Source organism: Salvelinus namaycush, chromosome 3 (assembly GCF_016432855.1).
Source record: "Salvelinus namaycush isolate Seneca chromosome 3, SaNama_1.0, whole genome shotgun sequence".
NCBI lineage: Eukaryota > Metazoa > Chordata > Actinopteri > Salmoniformes > Salmonidae > Salvelinus > Salvelinus namaycush.
In genome coordinates, this window is record NC_052309.1 from 25,484,861 (window position 1) to 25,500,155 (window position 15,295).

Sequence of the window (15,295 nt, forward strand, 5' to 3'; positions counted from 1 at the left end):
ACAATCGACCATAGAGGCCAGCCAGCCCTATGTGAAGTTTTCCTGCCCCGCTGCTTTCAAGAGAATTTGCTGCTGCTGTCTAGTGCGCCAAATGTCTGCATTGCAGCGTTCCCTCCAGAAGAAGGGGGTTGTTGGTTTCGGGGTAAACTTTGAACATTAAGATATTGAAGACATGATAGATCAGACTCATAGTGTATAAGGAGTGAAAGAGACTGGGTTTTATGTCAGGAGGTAATGGGTCTCTGTAGAAAGACAGATGGCTTTGGAATGTGTTGGGCAAACTGGAGGAGATCAAAGGATTGCTATAGGGGAAGTGGATGGACATCTGTGGATTAGGCGAAGGAGGGGTTGAGGTCTGGAGGTCAGGTCAGATCCCCTGAAGGGAGTAATAAGGGTTTATTATCCTAGTACCCTCTTCCTGTGGAACCATAAGATGTTAGGATTGGAGAGAAGGAGGAGTGTTCAAAGTGGAGTATATATACTTGTGATGGTGAGAACATGTTTTTGTCTGAATTACAACTGTAACAACCCTTTGGGAAGAATTAAACTTGGTTAAGCTTCTCTAGTGTCCGTGAGTTATTTACTCTGAAAAATGAAAACGTAACAGAGTGCAGTAGGCTCCAGTACACTCATTCTACCAATGACCGACGGTCCCACATTTAAAACAGGGATCTATCGCCCTACGCTTCTGTATTTTTTCGCTACTTTTCCTTCATCTTACTTGGGCCGTTAAAACCACTGTTAGTGACTTTCACTGTAGCCGTATTAACCACTCGCACGGCTGCGAAGTGAGCGGAATTAGATTCTACTCTCAAGGCTGGCTGTACTATTTCATCCCAATGAGAATATTGGTCCACTACCCCCGCAATAGCCGTTTTGATAACAGGTTTCAAACTTGCCATCTAAGCAGAGGTACAAATAATTATATAAAAGGTACTCATATACCCAGCCCTTTCGATGCTGAGTACATCTTCAAATTTTGGTTCCATCGGTTTTGCTTTTCTGTTGATAGAACGCTGAAATCAAAACACTGGTGTATTGAGATTCAGATTTATTTTCTGTCATTGTGCCAACTCACAATAGCATCTCTGAATTCTTTATTAGATTGGAATTTTCTGTCAGCAGGGAAATGCGGACCAATTTTATTCAGTTTGCAAACTTTTTGTGCACTTTTTTAGCGCCTCTATGGCTTTGCTATAGTTTTCCTCTTCTATTCCCCCTTTTACAGGAGTTTCAGAAAACACGGGTGCCATCTCAATAGTGGCTACTTCTGCGCCTCTCTCGACGGTGTTTAGATTTCCTAATTCACTACTCTAACAATTTTCCAAGGTAGTGATACCCACTTCCCCTGAGAGTAGGTATGGTGTTTATACTTATTAATTGGTCACGGCAACTGATACCCTGTATTAAAACCAATACTGAAGCGTCTGCCAACTTACTACTGGACAATACGGTATAAATATCATTGTTAACGACACACATAATCAAAATGATTTAGTTGTCTTCCTATTTCCACATAATCTGTCACGGTTCCCCGCCCCAGTAGGGCATAAACCAACCTCTCTCCTTATTGATACTGCTAATACACTCAAATCATGTTCAAACAACGTTTGAATATCTTTTTGCTTCTCTAACCATAGATGAGGCTCTCCTCCAGAACTTGTAGGCAACCTTTTATCACCATCCACATTCCCACTCACAATGTTTTATCTTTAAGCACAGATATTCTCAGATATCTCCTATTCTCCACCGTATGCATTTCCTTCCTTTGTCCTTCTACATGGACTACTTCTCTACAACCTTTCATATTAGTACACAAGCATGACAATTTATCCATACACACACTACTGCCTCCTGGCCACCGCGGCTACATTTACAGATCTCGCAGGGGGAACACCCCCACTAGGGACCTATCCTACACTAAGTTAGCGATTGATCTAGGGACCTATCCTAACGGAACCTACCTCAAACTATATATTTATATCCTTCTATTAGGCGGAGTCTCCTCCTTGCACATCTAGACAGCCAATACATCTTTGTTGCTAGGTAGGAACTTAGGTGGTGTGTGTAATAAAAACTCACTTCATCTGACCTGGGCCCAAATTCCTCACTAATCCACACCTATCCAACCAGGTGATTGCCTTTTCCCTCACTCATTAACTTTCCAGACCCCTAGTTTTTATCCACCCTCCATTGACCCCACCATATACATTCCTTATACATGTAATCATTAACTTCTAGTATAGCAAGTATTTCAAGCTAGAATCCAACAATACATATGCAGCATTTATTAAGAACCTGTGAGTATGACCTTTCAAGAAGCACTTGGTTACAGCTTTCATTTTAAAACCCTAACTAAACCATTAAATGCACATTATTGTCAATCCTGATTATCCATTTTCTGAGTGAGCAGTCTGCAACGTGATATTATCGCAGAAATCACCACAATATACACATAAGCAGATAACAGGGCCAAAGTTCTAACATACATTCATATAGCTACCCTCTAACACTATCCATCCTCCCTATACATGATGCACTGCACAGCATAACTCTAGCTAGACTTGTCTAGACTAGTCCATATCATAAAGATTTCCACCATCTTTGCTGTAGGAGTGAGGGATGGTATACAGTACACAGATCAGTCTTCGTGCTTATGGTTAACAATATTTAACTGAGTCAAGATGACCACTCATTGCAACAATTCAATGTATTAGATGATTAACTGGTCTTTGCAGTCAAAAAGCCCTCAAGTTATAACCTAATCAATTAGGAATGAGACTCAGAACTCAGTGTAAGCATATAAGTATATGGTGTACTGTAAACTATACACACAACCTACGAGACAGAAAATAATATGCAGTTAACTTGCTAATAAAAGGAATTCGACCGCTTAAAACATCAGCATACTGATCAGATGAAATGTCATACATAACTAACAATACACCCACCCATGCCCACATTGATTCATTCACACCTATTTGGTCAAAATGTGTCCATTCAGTAACTATTTTCTCAACTCCAAAACCATTAGTGGAGACAATTCTGACCTCAAACCCTATTTGGATTATGTCAAGTAGAAATAAACATACATTGTTTAAATAGCCTGCCTTTTTGGAATAATTCTCCACCCTGCTTTAACAATGGAGGAATTAATTGAGCTTTTACTTTTAGTGTGTTGCTTGTTTTATCCTATTAATCGATTAGTGTACTTATCACTTATAATAAATGTAATACCTACATACAGTAAGCTGATGTGATATTTTATACTTATTTTATGATAATATGTTACAGTACTCTTGACCCTGGCAGCAGAGGTCAGTAGAGTGTAGTATGGCTGTAGCAAGGTGGTTGGAAACAAAGGCAGCTCTGTTTGGTGCAGCAGAAGGTTCTGACCATAGAGATATAAATTAATGGTCTTATTCTCATTCTACGGTTCTGACTCTATACGACCTCAGCTGTTGAGGTGGAGCAGCCAAAGGCCAATATGCGGTTTCTACAGACACTTGTTGGTTGCTTTGCTTCCTATAGGTGTTGGGCCTCTGTCCTCAGCCGTCTACTGTAAGCTTCCGGTCACCATCCCCCTGGGTTTTGTCTGTCTGCTTGTCAGACAAAGGTCTGAACTGGAGTGATGGAGCGGGTGGGAGAGCCCGCCCTCTCCGAGGATGAGGAGGCAGAGCGATTGTTCACCTCTCGCTGCAGCTCCTCCACCCTCTTCTGAAGCTCCGCCCGCTTTGCCAGCAGCTCCTTGTAGCGCTGGTGAACAGGCTCCTGGGAATAAGGTAGACAAACGGTAATGGTCAACACTAGAATATAACTATGCTATAACAAGCATACAAACAGCCATTTATATGAATGGAAATGTACATTTACCAGTGGAGGCTGCTGAGGGGAGGAAGGATCATAACAATGGCTGGAACGGAACAAATGGCATCAAACACAAGGAAACCATGCGTTTGATGCATTTGATACCATTCCGCTCGAGTCCGTCCTCCCCAATTAAGGTGCCACCAACCTCCTGTGACATTTACTCATACTAATTATACCAGATAGCATAAATATTACTACCATTAACTTCCTTACTCCTGCTATGAAAGTGAGGTAGTTTTCACAGACCTGTGGCCTCATGCGAGGGTTCCAGCGGATGTAGTAGCCCACCCAGAGCTCCAGGTGGCGCATGCTGACCACTGGGAACAGCACATGGTTGGAATAGTTGACATACAGAGGGTTGGTGAACTCCTCTGGCTGGCTGTTGATGTAGGCCCACAGGGAAACTGTCTTCTTGGGCAGCTCCTGCAGAACAATACAATGTATGACATGTGGGTGTTAACATAAGCAAATCAAATATATCCCTTAGCATATTCCTATTAGCACTGTTAAACAACTGTATGAAATGTTATCCATGACAGACCATATTTAATTTAGTTTCACATTTCTGCATTGCACTCCATGCGTTTGTCGTTAATCTAACGCCATTGTTGGCACTCTCACCTCCTTCACCCTCTGCTGTTCACTATTACACATGAACGTCCCAAACAGGCAGCTGTACAGATGGTCCAGGATGGTGATCAGGAAGTATTCGTTGAACTCGAAGGCTGCAAGAAACTTAAGACGACAACAACAGTTAATTTACAATTCACACGTAATAAACACAATCCAAGGGGACGTTTGTAAAACATGACCCGTGTACCTTTTACTAGGGCCCAGAGCTTTTCCTGGTCAGGTCATATGGTTAGGAAAAACTCAGGGCCCTAATCCATCAGCACCAAACAGTGATGTCACTCACCTGGCGGGTCATCTGCCACACACAGTCTATGAACTGCAGGAAGACAGGCGAGCGGTCTGCGTCTGTGTGGTTCTTATCCCCATGACCGATCCTCTGGAAGGAGAAGAACAGGGAGTCATGTGACCATAATGGCTGAACAAAACACAAGAAACAGGAAAGGGTGAAGTTGTGCCATGGGCCATGGTTGACCCATGTGACCCGATTCAGGAAATGATGTAGCCATCCAGAGTTTTAAACCATTTCAACTTCTCTTACCACATTAGAATGTCCAAAGCATTTCCAAAATGTGGCCCAAGTATTGAGGCTTGGTATAAGGAACACAACACAGTGAGAGAGAGTAAAGGCTTATTTACCAGCTGGAAGCGGTGGCCGAAGCTCAGCCACTCTTTCTCCAGCAGCACCTGGAAGCCGCGGATGGTGCGGTAGTGTCCGTCCAGCATCAGCATGGCCAGGGAGGTGAGCTGGACAGTACGGTCCCACCCATCACTGCAGTGAACCACCACTGACGTCTTCCCTGACTCCACCTTGTCTGCAATACGCAGCGCCCCAGCCAGGATCAGCTACGCAGGGCACAGACAGACAGGTTAACATGGGCTGGAACAGCATCCAAGACACACCTTCTCCCCATTTTCTGCTTCCACTCTCTAACTCTTTATGTACGAAACAAATAATCTCAACCTTGATTTATTTTCTCTCCCCTCACCTTGATGTGTTCCAGCCAATGAGTGGACTCGAGGTTGGAGAACCAATGGGACTCCTTGATGTTGGGATAGACTACCTCCTTCAACTTGCGCAGTGACTCCCTCATCACGTGGATGTTGTGGATGTCCAAGAACACCAATTCTGCATTCTGATAGGCATCCTCACTCTCATAGCCACCCCCTTTCATCTGAGGACAACACAGAGAATGTAGTCATCTCTTGTAATTTAACATTGTTACAGGTTTTTTTCATTTATGTTTCAGAGTAGCGATGCTGTTAAGCAGCCAGTGAAGATACTGCGAGACACTGGGGCAGCCCAGTCCTTCATTTTGTTTTGCCTTTGTCTGACACTTCAGCAACTGGTTATAGTCTGTAGCACAAGGCATGGAGATGGGTTGCATGGAAGCTCCTTTGTATAATGTGGAACTCGAGTCTGATCTTAATTCTGGTTCCGCTGTTGGTGTGAGGCCTAGCATACTGGTGAAGGGGGTCTCATTCATTTTGGGAAACGATCTGGCTGGAGAAGGTTGGGCTAAATCCTGTCATTTGTAAGGAACCCAGAGTAGAGGAACCTGATGGGTAATCAGAAAAGTACACTAGCGTGTTCCCAGCGTGTGCCGTTACACGTGCTATGTCTAAGAAAGTCATTGCGAGCAAGTCTAGTGTTGAGGAAGATGCCTGCAATCCCACCATGGTTGATCTGTAAAGATGTCTCCCTCTCCCCTCTTTTTTCTGAGATACGTCCAGAGGAGGAGTTTGATAAAGTTTGTGTGAGTTACTTTGACAGAGATGGTTTTCTGGGGCCTCCCGGGTGGCGCAGTGGTCTAGGGCACTGCATCGCAGTGCTAGCTGCGCCACCAGAGTCTCTGGGTTCGCGCCCAGGCTCTGTCGCAGCCGGCCGGGAGGTCCGTGGGGCGACGCACAATTGGGCTAGCGTCGTCCGGGTTAGGGAGGGTTTGGCCGGTAGGGATATCCTTGTCTCATCGCGCTCCAGCGACTCCTGTGGCGGGCCGGGCGCAGTGCGCGCTAACCAAGGGGGCCAGGTGCACGGTGTTTCCTCCGACACATTGGTGCGGCTGGCTTCCGGGTTGGAGGCGCGCTGTGTTAAGAAGCAGTGCGGCTTGGTTGGGTTGTGCTTCGGAGGACGCGTGGCTTTCGACCTTCGTCTCTCCCGAGCCCGTACGGGAGTTGTAGCGATGAGACAAGATAGTAATTACTAGCGATTGGATACCACAAAAATTGGGGAGAAAAGGGGATAAAAATAAAATAAAAAAAAGAGATGGTATTCTAATGACGAAATGGCATTCTCGCGCTACTTCTGGGCAGGACGATTGGCCCAGTGCATCTCAAATTGTCATTCCAGTTACGCTTCGATAAGAGATACTGAGGTTGGCTCACAATGGTAGTATGGCAGGCCATCTTGGAGTCAAATGTATGACTGATACAGTATGACTGTATCTTACGTAACTTCTTCTGGCCTGGTCTGAAACAGGATGCCGTGTCTTACAGTAAATCCTGTTACGTTTTCCAGCGGATGAGTATACCGAACCAAGCTGTGGTGGTTGCACCTTTGCAGCCTATTCCTGCTTTTGACAAACCTTTCAGCAAGGTTCTGGTGGATTGTGTTGGTCCTTTGCCCAAAGCAAAGAGTGGTAACCAGTTTCTCTTAGCCATCACGTGTGCTGCCACTCGTTTCCCTGAGGCCATTCCACTGAGAAAAATCACGAGAGGAAAGTTGCTATGGATATTACAGGAGTTTCCAATTGAAAATCAGACATGTCGGTGGTAAGGACAACTTGGTTGCTGATTGTCTTTCAAGGGTGGGCAGTCAATAAGTTTTGTGTTTTGCATTTAGCCAGTGTGTTGCCCTGGCTCACAATTTGTTTGACTGCACGTTTTGCTGTTTTGGAGATGAGTATTGTTTTGGTTGCGCTCGTTTCAGTGCGATGAGAGTATAAGGAACATACTTTATTTTACATGTTTCTCAAAACTTCTGCGTTTTAGGCAACTATATAAAAATAATAAAATTTAAAGGGGGGGGGGGGTGTTTTGTCTTGTATTTAATTGTTGACAGTAGACACCATGATTATATTGGAAAAGGCGACGCATAAGTAGCAACGCATTTAAGTGAAATTAAAGTTGTTTTCTTTTGGTGGTGAACAAACTTGTCCAACAAAATATAGGATATATTTGTTGTCATAAGAAAGAAGGTGTTACAGGTTTTGGTTTTCCCATTTATGTATTGAGGTTGGACTTTTTGCCACGTATAGCGCGTTAGTACATAGGGTGCGCCGATTGGCGTCATCTCGTTAGTCAGTATGTGTTAGTCAGTATGTGTTAGTCAGTATGTGTATGTGTTACACATGTTCACCTGTGCTGGCCCAGATGCTATTTAAGTGGCTGGCCCAGTGTTCCAGTTGTCTTGAGAGATGTGGAGGATCAACACCTTTAGTTGGTGCGCCCTATTTGATTTCTAGAAAAAAACATTCCTTTGTCTGATCTTCACTGTTTTCGTTTCACCTATATTTTTGCTTTGCTTCCTGTCTAAGTTTGGTGTGGGTTTTAATTTTGTTTCCCTGTTCTTGGGCAAATTTAGTGGGCGCTCATGGTGGGTGTCTTAAGTTCCAGTTGTTGTTGCTAGTCAACTTTCAGTGGACAACGCCATGAGTGTCTTTCAGAACCCCTCTTAAAACCCCACCTGTTTTGGTTGTTGTCAGTGACTTTATTGAATTTTTTTGGTTTTCTTGCTGGAGAACGTTCCCATATACCCTGAACGATAGTGAATAGTTTTCATACTTACAGAAGATCTGTGAGAGGAGATTAACATCAATTCCACAGCAAATAACGCTATCGGTTGAGCATTGAACTGTATTGGCATTGAGTATGGGAAACGCACTTCGCACTCATAAATATTATTATTACTAATAACATACCTTGTTGGCAGCAGCATTGACGCTAGGCCTGGCATCGAAGATGAAGAGCTTATGGGACTGAGCGTTGGCATCCATGATGGTCTGGAGGTACTTCTCATCGTCTTTGCTGCGCTTGCCGTTGACCCCAACCATGGGCTGACTACAGCGGATCACTGTGGCCTGGCTCTCTGGGTGAATCCATGACAGCACCTGCACCGCACACAGCAGAGGCATTGGTATGGACAGGAACACAACACTGGACCACAAGTACTACATCAAGGTACTACTACAGAGGTACCGCAGACAGTGTAAAGTGTAAATATTAACTCACAGGTATCCTGCCCTTGGCTCTGAAGGCAGCCACTCTCTTCAACTCCTCATCTGGGATGTTAACAGGCACCACCAGGGTTGATGGGTAAGTGTCACACAGCTCGTAGTGATCATTCACTTTAGTTATCCTCCAGCTCTCGTTGGGTAAGCCCTACACACACCCCACCACAAGTGTATAAACAGCTTATAACCAGAGCCCAGATTTTCAGAATCTTTCAAATACCTGTCTTTTGTATTCCACTTGAGCATCATACACTTTCCAGCCATTTTCAGGATAGACCTGCCCATACTCAAAGGCAAAGATTGTCTGTGGATGATAGACGGAAAAATAGTCAAGTCAGTTGGGTCTGTACATACAGCACACAGTAACATACCAGGGGTAGCAGAGACCTAGTGACTCACTCACCAGACCATTAGAAACAGGAAAGGCAAATTTCATCAGGATTTCGAAAATGGACTTCCTGAGTGAATCCTCCATCTGCTTGTGTGCAAACCGCAGATTACGGATATCCTGAGGAGACCGGTCACTGTAACCACTGTCATTTACACTCAGAGAAAGAAGTACACTAGTGCAGTGATTGGAGTCACGTTTAAACAGATGTATCTGAATCAATCATGGTAATTTCATCAGGGCACAAGAGTATAAGAAAAATGCTTGTTCTCTTTGAGAGCGTCATAGATGATATATTAGGACAAACATCAGGTAAGGGATGTTCCAGGCATTTTTGTGGTGGTCACTGCTCACCTTGCAGACCAGCCCGTAGGAGACCTCCCCACGGCTAGATGCACCTCCTATCTTCTCCACCCGGCTCACTACCCCCAGGGGCAAGTCCAGCACAAACGCTGGTTCCTAGGAGACATAGGAAATAATAAAAACAATGATTTGACATCCTGAAGGGTGGAATGGAGACAGATGGAAAGCTATTATGACTGTTATATCAGTATAACAAAAGCCTACATACCCTGTCCATGCATTTGAAAAACAATCTGTAGTTGGTGACAGTCAATGTCCCCCTCAGTGCACCGATGTAAGGACAGATGTAGGTGACATCTTTGGCTGTTAGAAAGTTTAAGCAGGTCATTACATTAAACTCAAAATAACCGATAGATGGCCACAAAAGGGGGGTGACATACCCATGTCTTGCACACTTTCCTTTGGTAGTAACTGTGGTTCTTCTTTTGAATCCCTGAGCACCTGTATATAAAACAAGATTCCATTGATAGGTAAAACATACAGAGAAGCCAATTGAAAATAGAAGTAGATTATTTTAATTAAAATGCCAACACAAATCTTTAAGGGAAGAGGGATTGAAGAATATACCTTGGCAACCGCTTTAGGTCTGCCCTGAAATCAATAGAAGAAAAGCAAGAGGGACAAAGGCAGACATGTTTTAGCTGTTACTGCTACATTAGTAGACCTAAATCTACGTAAAGTTGTAAGTGAAGAGCCATGTACCAACCCGTAGCTCTGGGGAAAACTCTGTTGAGATGGACACATTGTCAGAAGACATTGCAAAGGTGGGCTTGGCAGCGTGAGTGGACCAGTCAGAACGAGAGGTGGAGGTACTGTGAAGAGAATGGCAGAATACATGTTCTATATCTTAGGATACTGAGCAAAAATATCATACCTAGCCCAGGGGACTGGAGAATATATCCACTGTCTGTTAGACCCTCTGTTTTTCAGTCCCCTGGGCTACTTAAGTTTGCCCACAGACTAGATGGCTGTGGAATCTGCCATTGTGTCTAGCTAACTACACTGAACAAAAATATAAACGCAACATATAAAACGTTGGTCCCATGTTTGATGAGCTGACATAAAAGATCCCAGAAATGTTCCATATGCACAACTTATTTAGTTGTATGCTGCGAACAATAAAAAGCCACTCAAATGTGTAGTTATCACAACACAACACCACAGATGTCTCAATTGGCATGCTGACTGCAGGAATGTCCACCAGACCTGTTGTGAGAATTGAATGTTCATTGCTCTACCATAAGCCACCTCTAATGTAATTTTAGAGAATTTGGCAGCATGTCCAACCGGCCTCAACCGCAGATCACGCGTAACCACACCAGCCCAGGACCACCACATGCAGTTCGGCGTCGTAACCGACTTCAGTTGGCAAATGCTCACCTTCGATGGCCACTGGCACGCTGGAGGAGAGGTGTGCTCTTCATGGATGAATCCCGGTTTCAACTGTACCGAGCAGTTTGCTGATGTCAACATTTTGAACAGAGTGCCCCATGGTGGCAGTGGGGTTTTGGTATGGGCAGGCAAACTACGGACAACAAACACAATTGCATTTTATCGATGGCAATTTGAATGCAGAGATACCGTGATGAGATCCTGAGGCCCATTGTCGTGCCATTAATCCACCGCCTTCACCTCATGTTTTAGCATAATAATGCACGGCCCCATGTTGCAAGGATCTGAACATGGCCTGCATACTCACCAGACATTTCACCCATTGAGCTTGTTTGGGATGCTCTGGATCAACATCCACGACAGCGTGTTCCAGTTCCAGCAACTTTGCACAGCCATTGAAGAGTGGGACAACATTCCACAGGCCATAATCAACAGCCTAATCAATTCTGCGAAGGAGATGTCACGCTGCATGAGGCACATGGTCACACCAGATACTGACTGGTTTTCTGATCCACGCCCCTACCTTAAGGTATCTGTGAACAACAGATGCATATCTGTATTCCCAGGCATGTGAAATCCATAGATTAGGGCCTAATGAATTTATTTCAATTGACTAATTTCCATATATGAACTATAAAATCTTTGAAATTGTTGCGTTTATATTTTTGTTCAGTATAGTTAGTACTACTAGTAGAAAATAAGTCTACTTTCCAGTGGTGGAAAAAGTACAGAATTGTTATACTTGAGAAAAAGTAAAGATACCTTTTTTAATAGAAAATTACTCAAGTAAAAGTGAGTCACCCAGTAAAATACTACTTGTATTTTGGTTTTTGGTCAAAGTATTTGGTTTTAAACATACTTAAAGTATCAAAAGTAAATAATTGCTAAAATATACTTAAGTCTTGTAAAAAGTAAGTCACTTCAAATTCCCTATATAAAAAATGGCACCATTTTTTTTTTTTTACAGATCGCCAGGGGCACACTCCAACAATTTACAAACATAGCATTTGTGTTTAGTGAGTCCGCCAGATCAGATGCAATAGGGATGACCAGGGATGTTCTTGATAATGCGTGATTGGACCATTTCTGTCCTGCTAGCCATTCAAAATGTAACAAGTACTTTTGGGTGTCAGGGAAAATGTATGGAGTAAAAAGTATGTTTTCTTTAGGAATGTAGTAAAGTAAAAGTTGTCAAATATACATAGTAAAGTACAGATACCCCCAAAAACTACTTAAGTAAAAATACTTTAAAGTACTACTTAAGTAGGGGAGAGGGAGGGAAATTGTCACTGTTCATACCTCCAACACTAGAGGCGCTATCTCAAATCAAATAGCTATTTTGTGTGACCATGTTCTATGGTGAATTTCCTGTTCACGAGTCTCATCTGTCCATTGATGGACTCAACTATGCCAAAGAAAATGGCATAATTATGCTGTCATTCCCACCCCATTGCTCTCATCGGCTTCAACCCTTAGACAGGTCTGTCTATGGGCCGCTAAAGAGGCACATCAACACCGCGTGTGATGCCTGGATGAGGAACAATGTCATAAATTGACAATCTCCTATCCTCTGGCTGCAACCCCCTTGAACATTCAGACTGGCTTTAGGGTGGCTGGGGTACAACCTTACAACAGGGATGTATTTCTGGAAACTGAGTTTGCGCTATCCTACGTTACAGCCCCATTCAGAACCCTACCAGGACCAGCCCTGCCACGCCCCAGCAACATTCCAGCCCTGCCAGGCCCCAGCACCATTTCATCCCTGCCAGGCCCCAGCACTAACTTGCCAGGCCCAACACCATTCCAGCCCTGCTTAGCACGAGATCAGACACAGACCTGCCCAGTTCTTATGCTAGCACCAGCTCACCCTTGCCCAGCAATGCCATTGCTGACAGCGGACTACCAACTCCAGAGGACATCTGGCCATATCCAAAAGCTGGCCCCCGAAAACCAGCTTGCAAAGGAAGAAAACGGCGCAAAACAGCAATTCAAGCAGCCACTAGAAATGGAAAAGAATAAGGCACAATCTAGCAAAATGCTGTTTCTGAAGAAAGGGAAGCAAGGAGGGGGGAGGAGTCAATCTGGATCTGCAAAAAACATGGCATCTCAAAAAAGAAATCGTAGAAAAGTCATCATCAGATGAAGAGGAGTGCTTCTGCCTCATCTGTGTGGAGACATTTTCAAACAGCTTTCTAAAGGAGACTTGGGTGAAGTGTGTGAGATGCAGCAAATAGGCCCATGATGCTTCCACCTCAGGCCAGGCAATTTGTGTGCCAGAACTGACTGAAGATGAGTGATTAATCAGATATGGATGTATGTCGTATAGGCTGTTACAAAACTGTGCATTAGTGTTTAAACACCACTTCTGTTAAGACTTGAGACATTTACGCAAGTTATCTTCAGCATTCCATTCCAACTATTACCGTGCATCCATGTGCATGCCAGAGAACTTTCGATTTGTAAAGTGGTCGTGCCACTTAATCTGTGTTCTGCCAGCATTGTTTTGATTTGAAAAGGCATGATTTGCCAGATTCTCTAGGCATGATTGTTTTTATTTTTGAATTCTTTAATGAAGTTGAATTTGGTTTTGAATTTGAAATTAAAATCAATATTCACAATTAACTAGTTGTGTTCTTATTTTTTGATAATCCAATATGACGATTTACCCGACGTAGTGTCAATTTACCCGCTGATTTGGCAAATTGTCACAAGTGCACACACTCTTTAACTGTCTACAACTCCGTACTGGGATTAGGGTTACAAAAGTCGCTATGGGAGGCAGCTCAAGAAGGTAATTTAACAGTTTGCCCAAAAAAGCAGCAGTGGTGTAAAGTAGGGGAGAGCGAGGTATGTTGTCACACTGTCTAACATTTACTGGGCACAATGCATCACAATGGTATAAATGTCATACCAAATGAAAGGAGGAAGTCTTGGGCACATATTGTATTCATTACATCTTCATATCTTATTTCAGTAAGGTTCAGATAATACTTAAACATCTTTCATTGAATTACAGTCGTATAATGACATACAGTATCTTCACTATCGAGAATGTTTCGACGCATTTTATATAGCGATAGGTAGCATAGTCAGTTATACAAGCGCCTGTCAATCGACTACACAGGGAGCTAGATGTGCGAGCCCCACCTGGACAATGAATCAACACTCGGCTGCCTTGACGAGGATCGCTTCGAGCCTAGACTGTCGATGCTCCCGGTGTTCTCCATGGTAAAGTTTAAGTATATTAATTATCAGGTTGAGGCGATAGGGCAGATATCTACATGCAACTGTTTTGATTCCGTCCTTGGTGAAAAGTAAATCCGAGGTACAGACAGGAAGCTGCCATCTTTTCCCAGAGTTCCTTGACCCTGTCCATAATAACGGGAGTGGTTTGTTTCACTTCTCGTTTGTTTGGAGCTATTTTTTAACAGTCCATCTATGGTTGGGGTTGCGCCCCCCGCAGCCATTACTGGTTATTACATGTAGCCCACCACATCAACACTATCAAGAGATAAATGCTCCAGTATTAGAGATTTTTTTTAAAGAGAAATATGGGGAGAGAAGATGAGGATTGAGAATGGACAAGTACTCAACACATTGTGTGCAAAACATTTGATTTGTGCACAGATATTAGGAACAAATATAAATATCCAGTGCATCATGTTAACATGTACATTCAAGAATTCACAGAATTATCTATATTTTTGGTATTTGGAAATTGAAAAAGGCAAACAGACACATCAACATAAGAACTTAATATAGTTAGCTGTTACAAAAACCAAAATGCATATCGACCCCATGCCATTTCTACATGTCACAAATTCAAAAAGCAATGTCCAAATCAGATCAGATTTACACAAACTCTGAAAACAGTGTTTGGAGGGGATACAGGGGAGAAGAAACATGTTAAGAAAAATATGTGTGCTATAAACTAGTAAATTGATAACTTAAAAAATATACACAGTAGGCCTACATTATACATTCCAATCACCAACATTGTTATATATACACAATACCACAAAGTATATATATTAACAATGTTACAAACGGGTTGAAAATATGGTCCGTTATGGCATCCTGGCAAAATAAATAGTGGGGGTGTGCTTACCGGTAAAACGTGAGCCTATCACAATTAATACAACATGCCCAAAAAAACTATAGGTTATTACAGAAGTATTTAACATTACTGCATGTTTGCCACATCAAATTGTGGCTGCACAGTGCACTGTTGGGTTTTGGATGCTGAAATGATTTTGTGAGTGGACGTATGTGCGCGGGTAGCCTACAAGGAGCGTATTTGATGAAAACATCATGACTGGTTGTGTTCATGCCACATTAAACGGCATAGGCGGCGTGCCATAAGGCTAGGGGAAGCTTTCCCTAAAGTAAATTGAATTAAATTGCCGAAAGTATATGGCCT

General features: G+C 43.2%; 1 protein-coding gene across 2 annotated transcripts; it reads right to left on the reverse strand.

Moving 5' to 3' along the window:
- Positions 1–2,265: 2,265 nt before the first annotated feature.
- Positions 2,266–14,246, reverse strand: LOC120045118 (myotubularin-related protein 2-like). Of its 2 annotated transcripts, XM_038990009.1 has the most exons (16): positions 14,023–14,246; positions 10,190–10,295; positions 10,051–10,074; positions 9,864–9,924; positions 9,692–9,786; positions 9,475–9,579; positions 9,136–9,240; positions 8,953–9,036; positions 8,731–8,880; positions 8,421–8,609; positions 5,490–5,675; positions 5,140–5,346; positions 4,787–4,879; positions 4,492–4,605; positions 4,117–4,293; positions 2,266–3,771 (listed from the first exon to the last, which is right to left on the reverse strand). In XM_038990009.1, exons 1-16 carry the CDS (start codon positions 14,100–14,102, stop codon positions 3,607–3,609), a joined length of 1,941 nt encoding a protein of 646 aa, XP_038845937.1. In that variant the 5' UTR covers positions 14,103–14,246; the 3' UTR covers positions 2,266–3,606. The 2 variants fall into 2 exon arrangements, with proteins under 2 accessions (XP_038845937.1, XP_038845938.1); XM_038990010.1 differs by lacking the exon at positions 10,051–10,074.
- Positions 14,247–15,295: the final 1,049 nt, after the last annotated feature.

Excerpts from the sequence above, each read along its gene's own strand:
- LOC120045118 (XM_038990009.1), bottom strand. The coding sequence starts at position 14,102 with ATGGAGAACACCGGGAGCATCGACAGTCTAGGCTCGAAGCGATCCTCG. Across the intron at positions 8,610-8,730 it reads GAGCCAAGGGCAGGATACCT|GTGCTGTCATGGATTCACCC; the intron begins GTGAGTTAATAT and ends TGTGCGGTGCAG. Across the intron at positions 4,880-5,139 it reads TCGGCCACCGCTTCCAGCTG|AGGATCGGTCATGGGGATAA; the intron begins GTAAATAAGCCT and ends TTCTCCTTCCAG.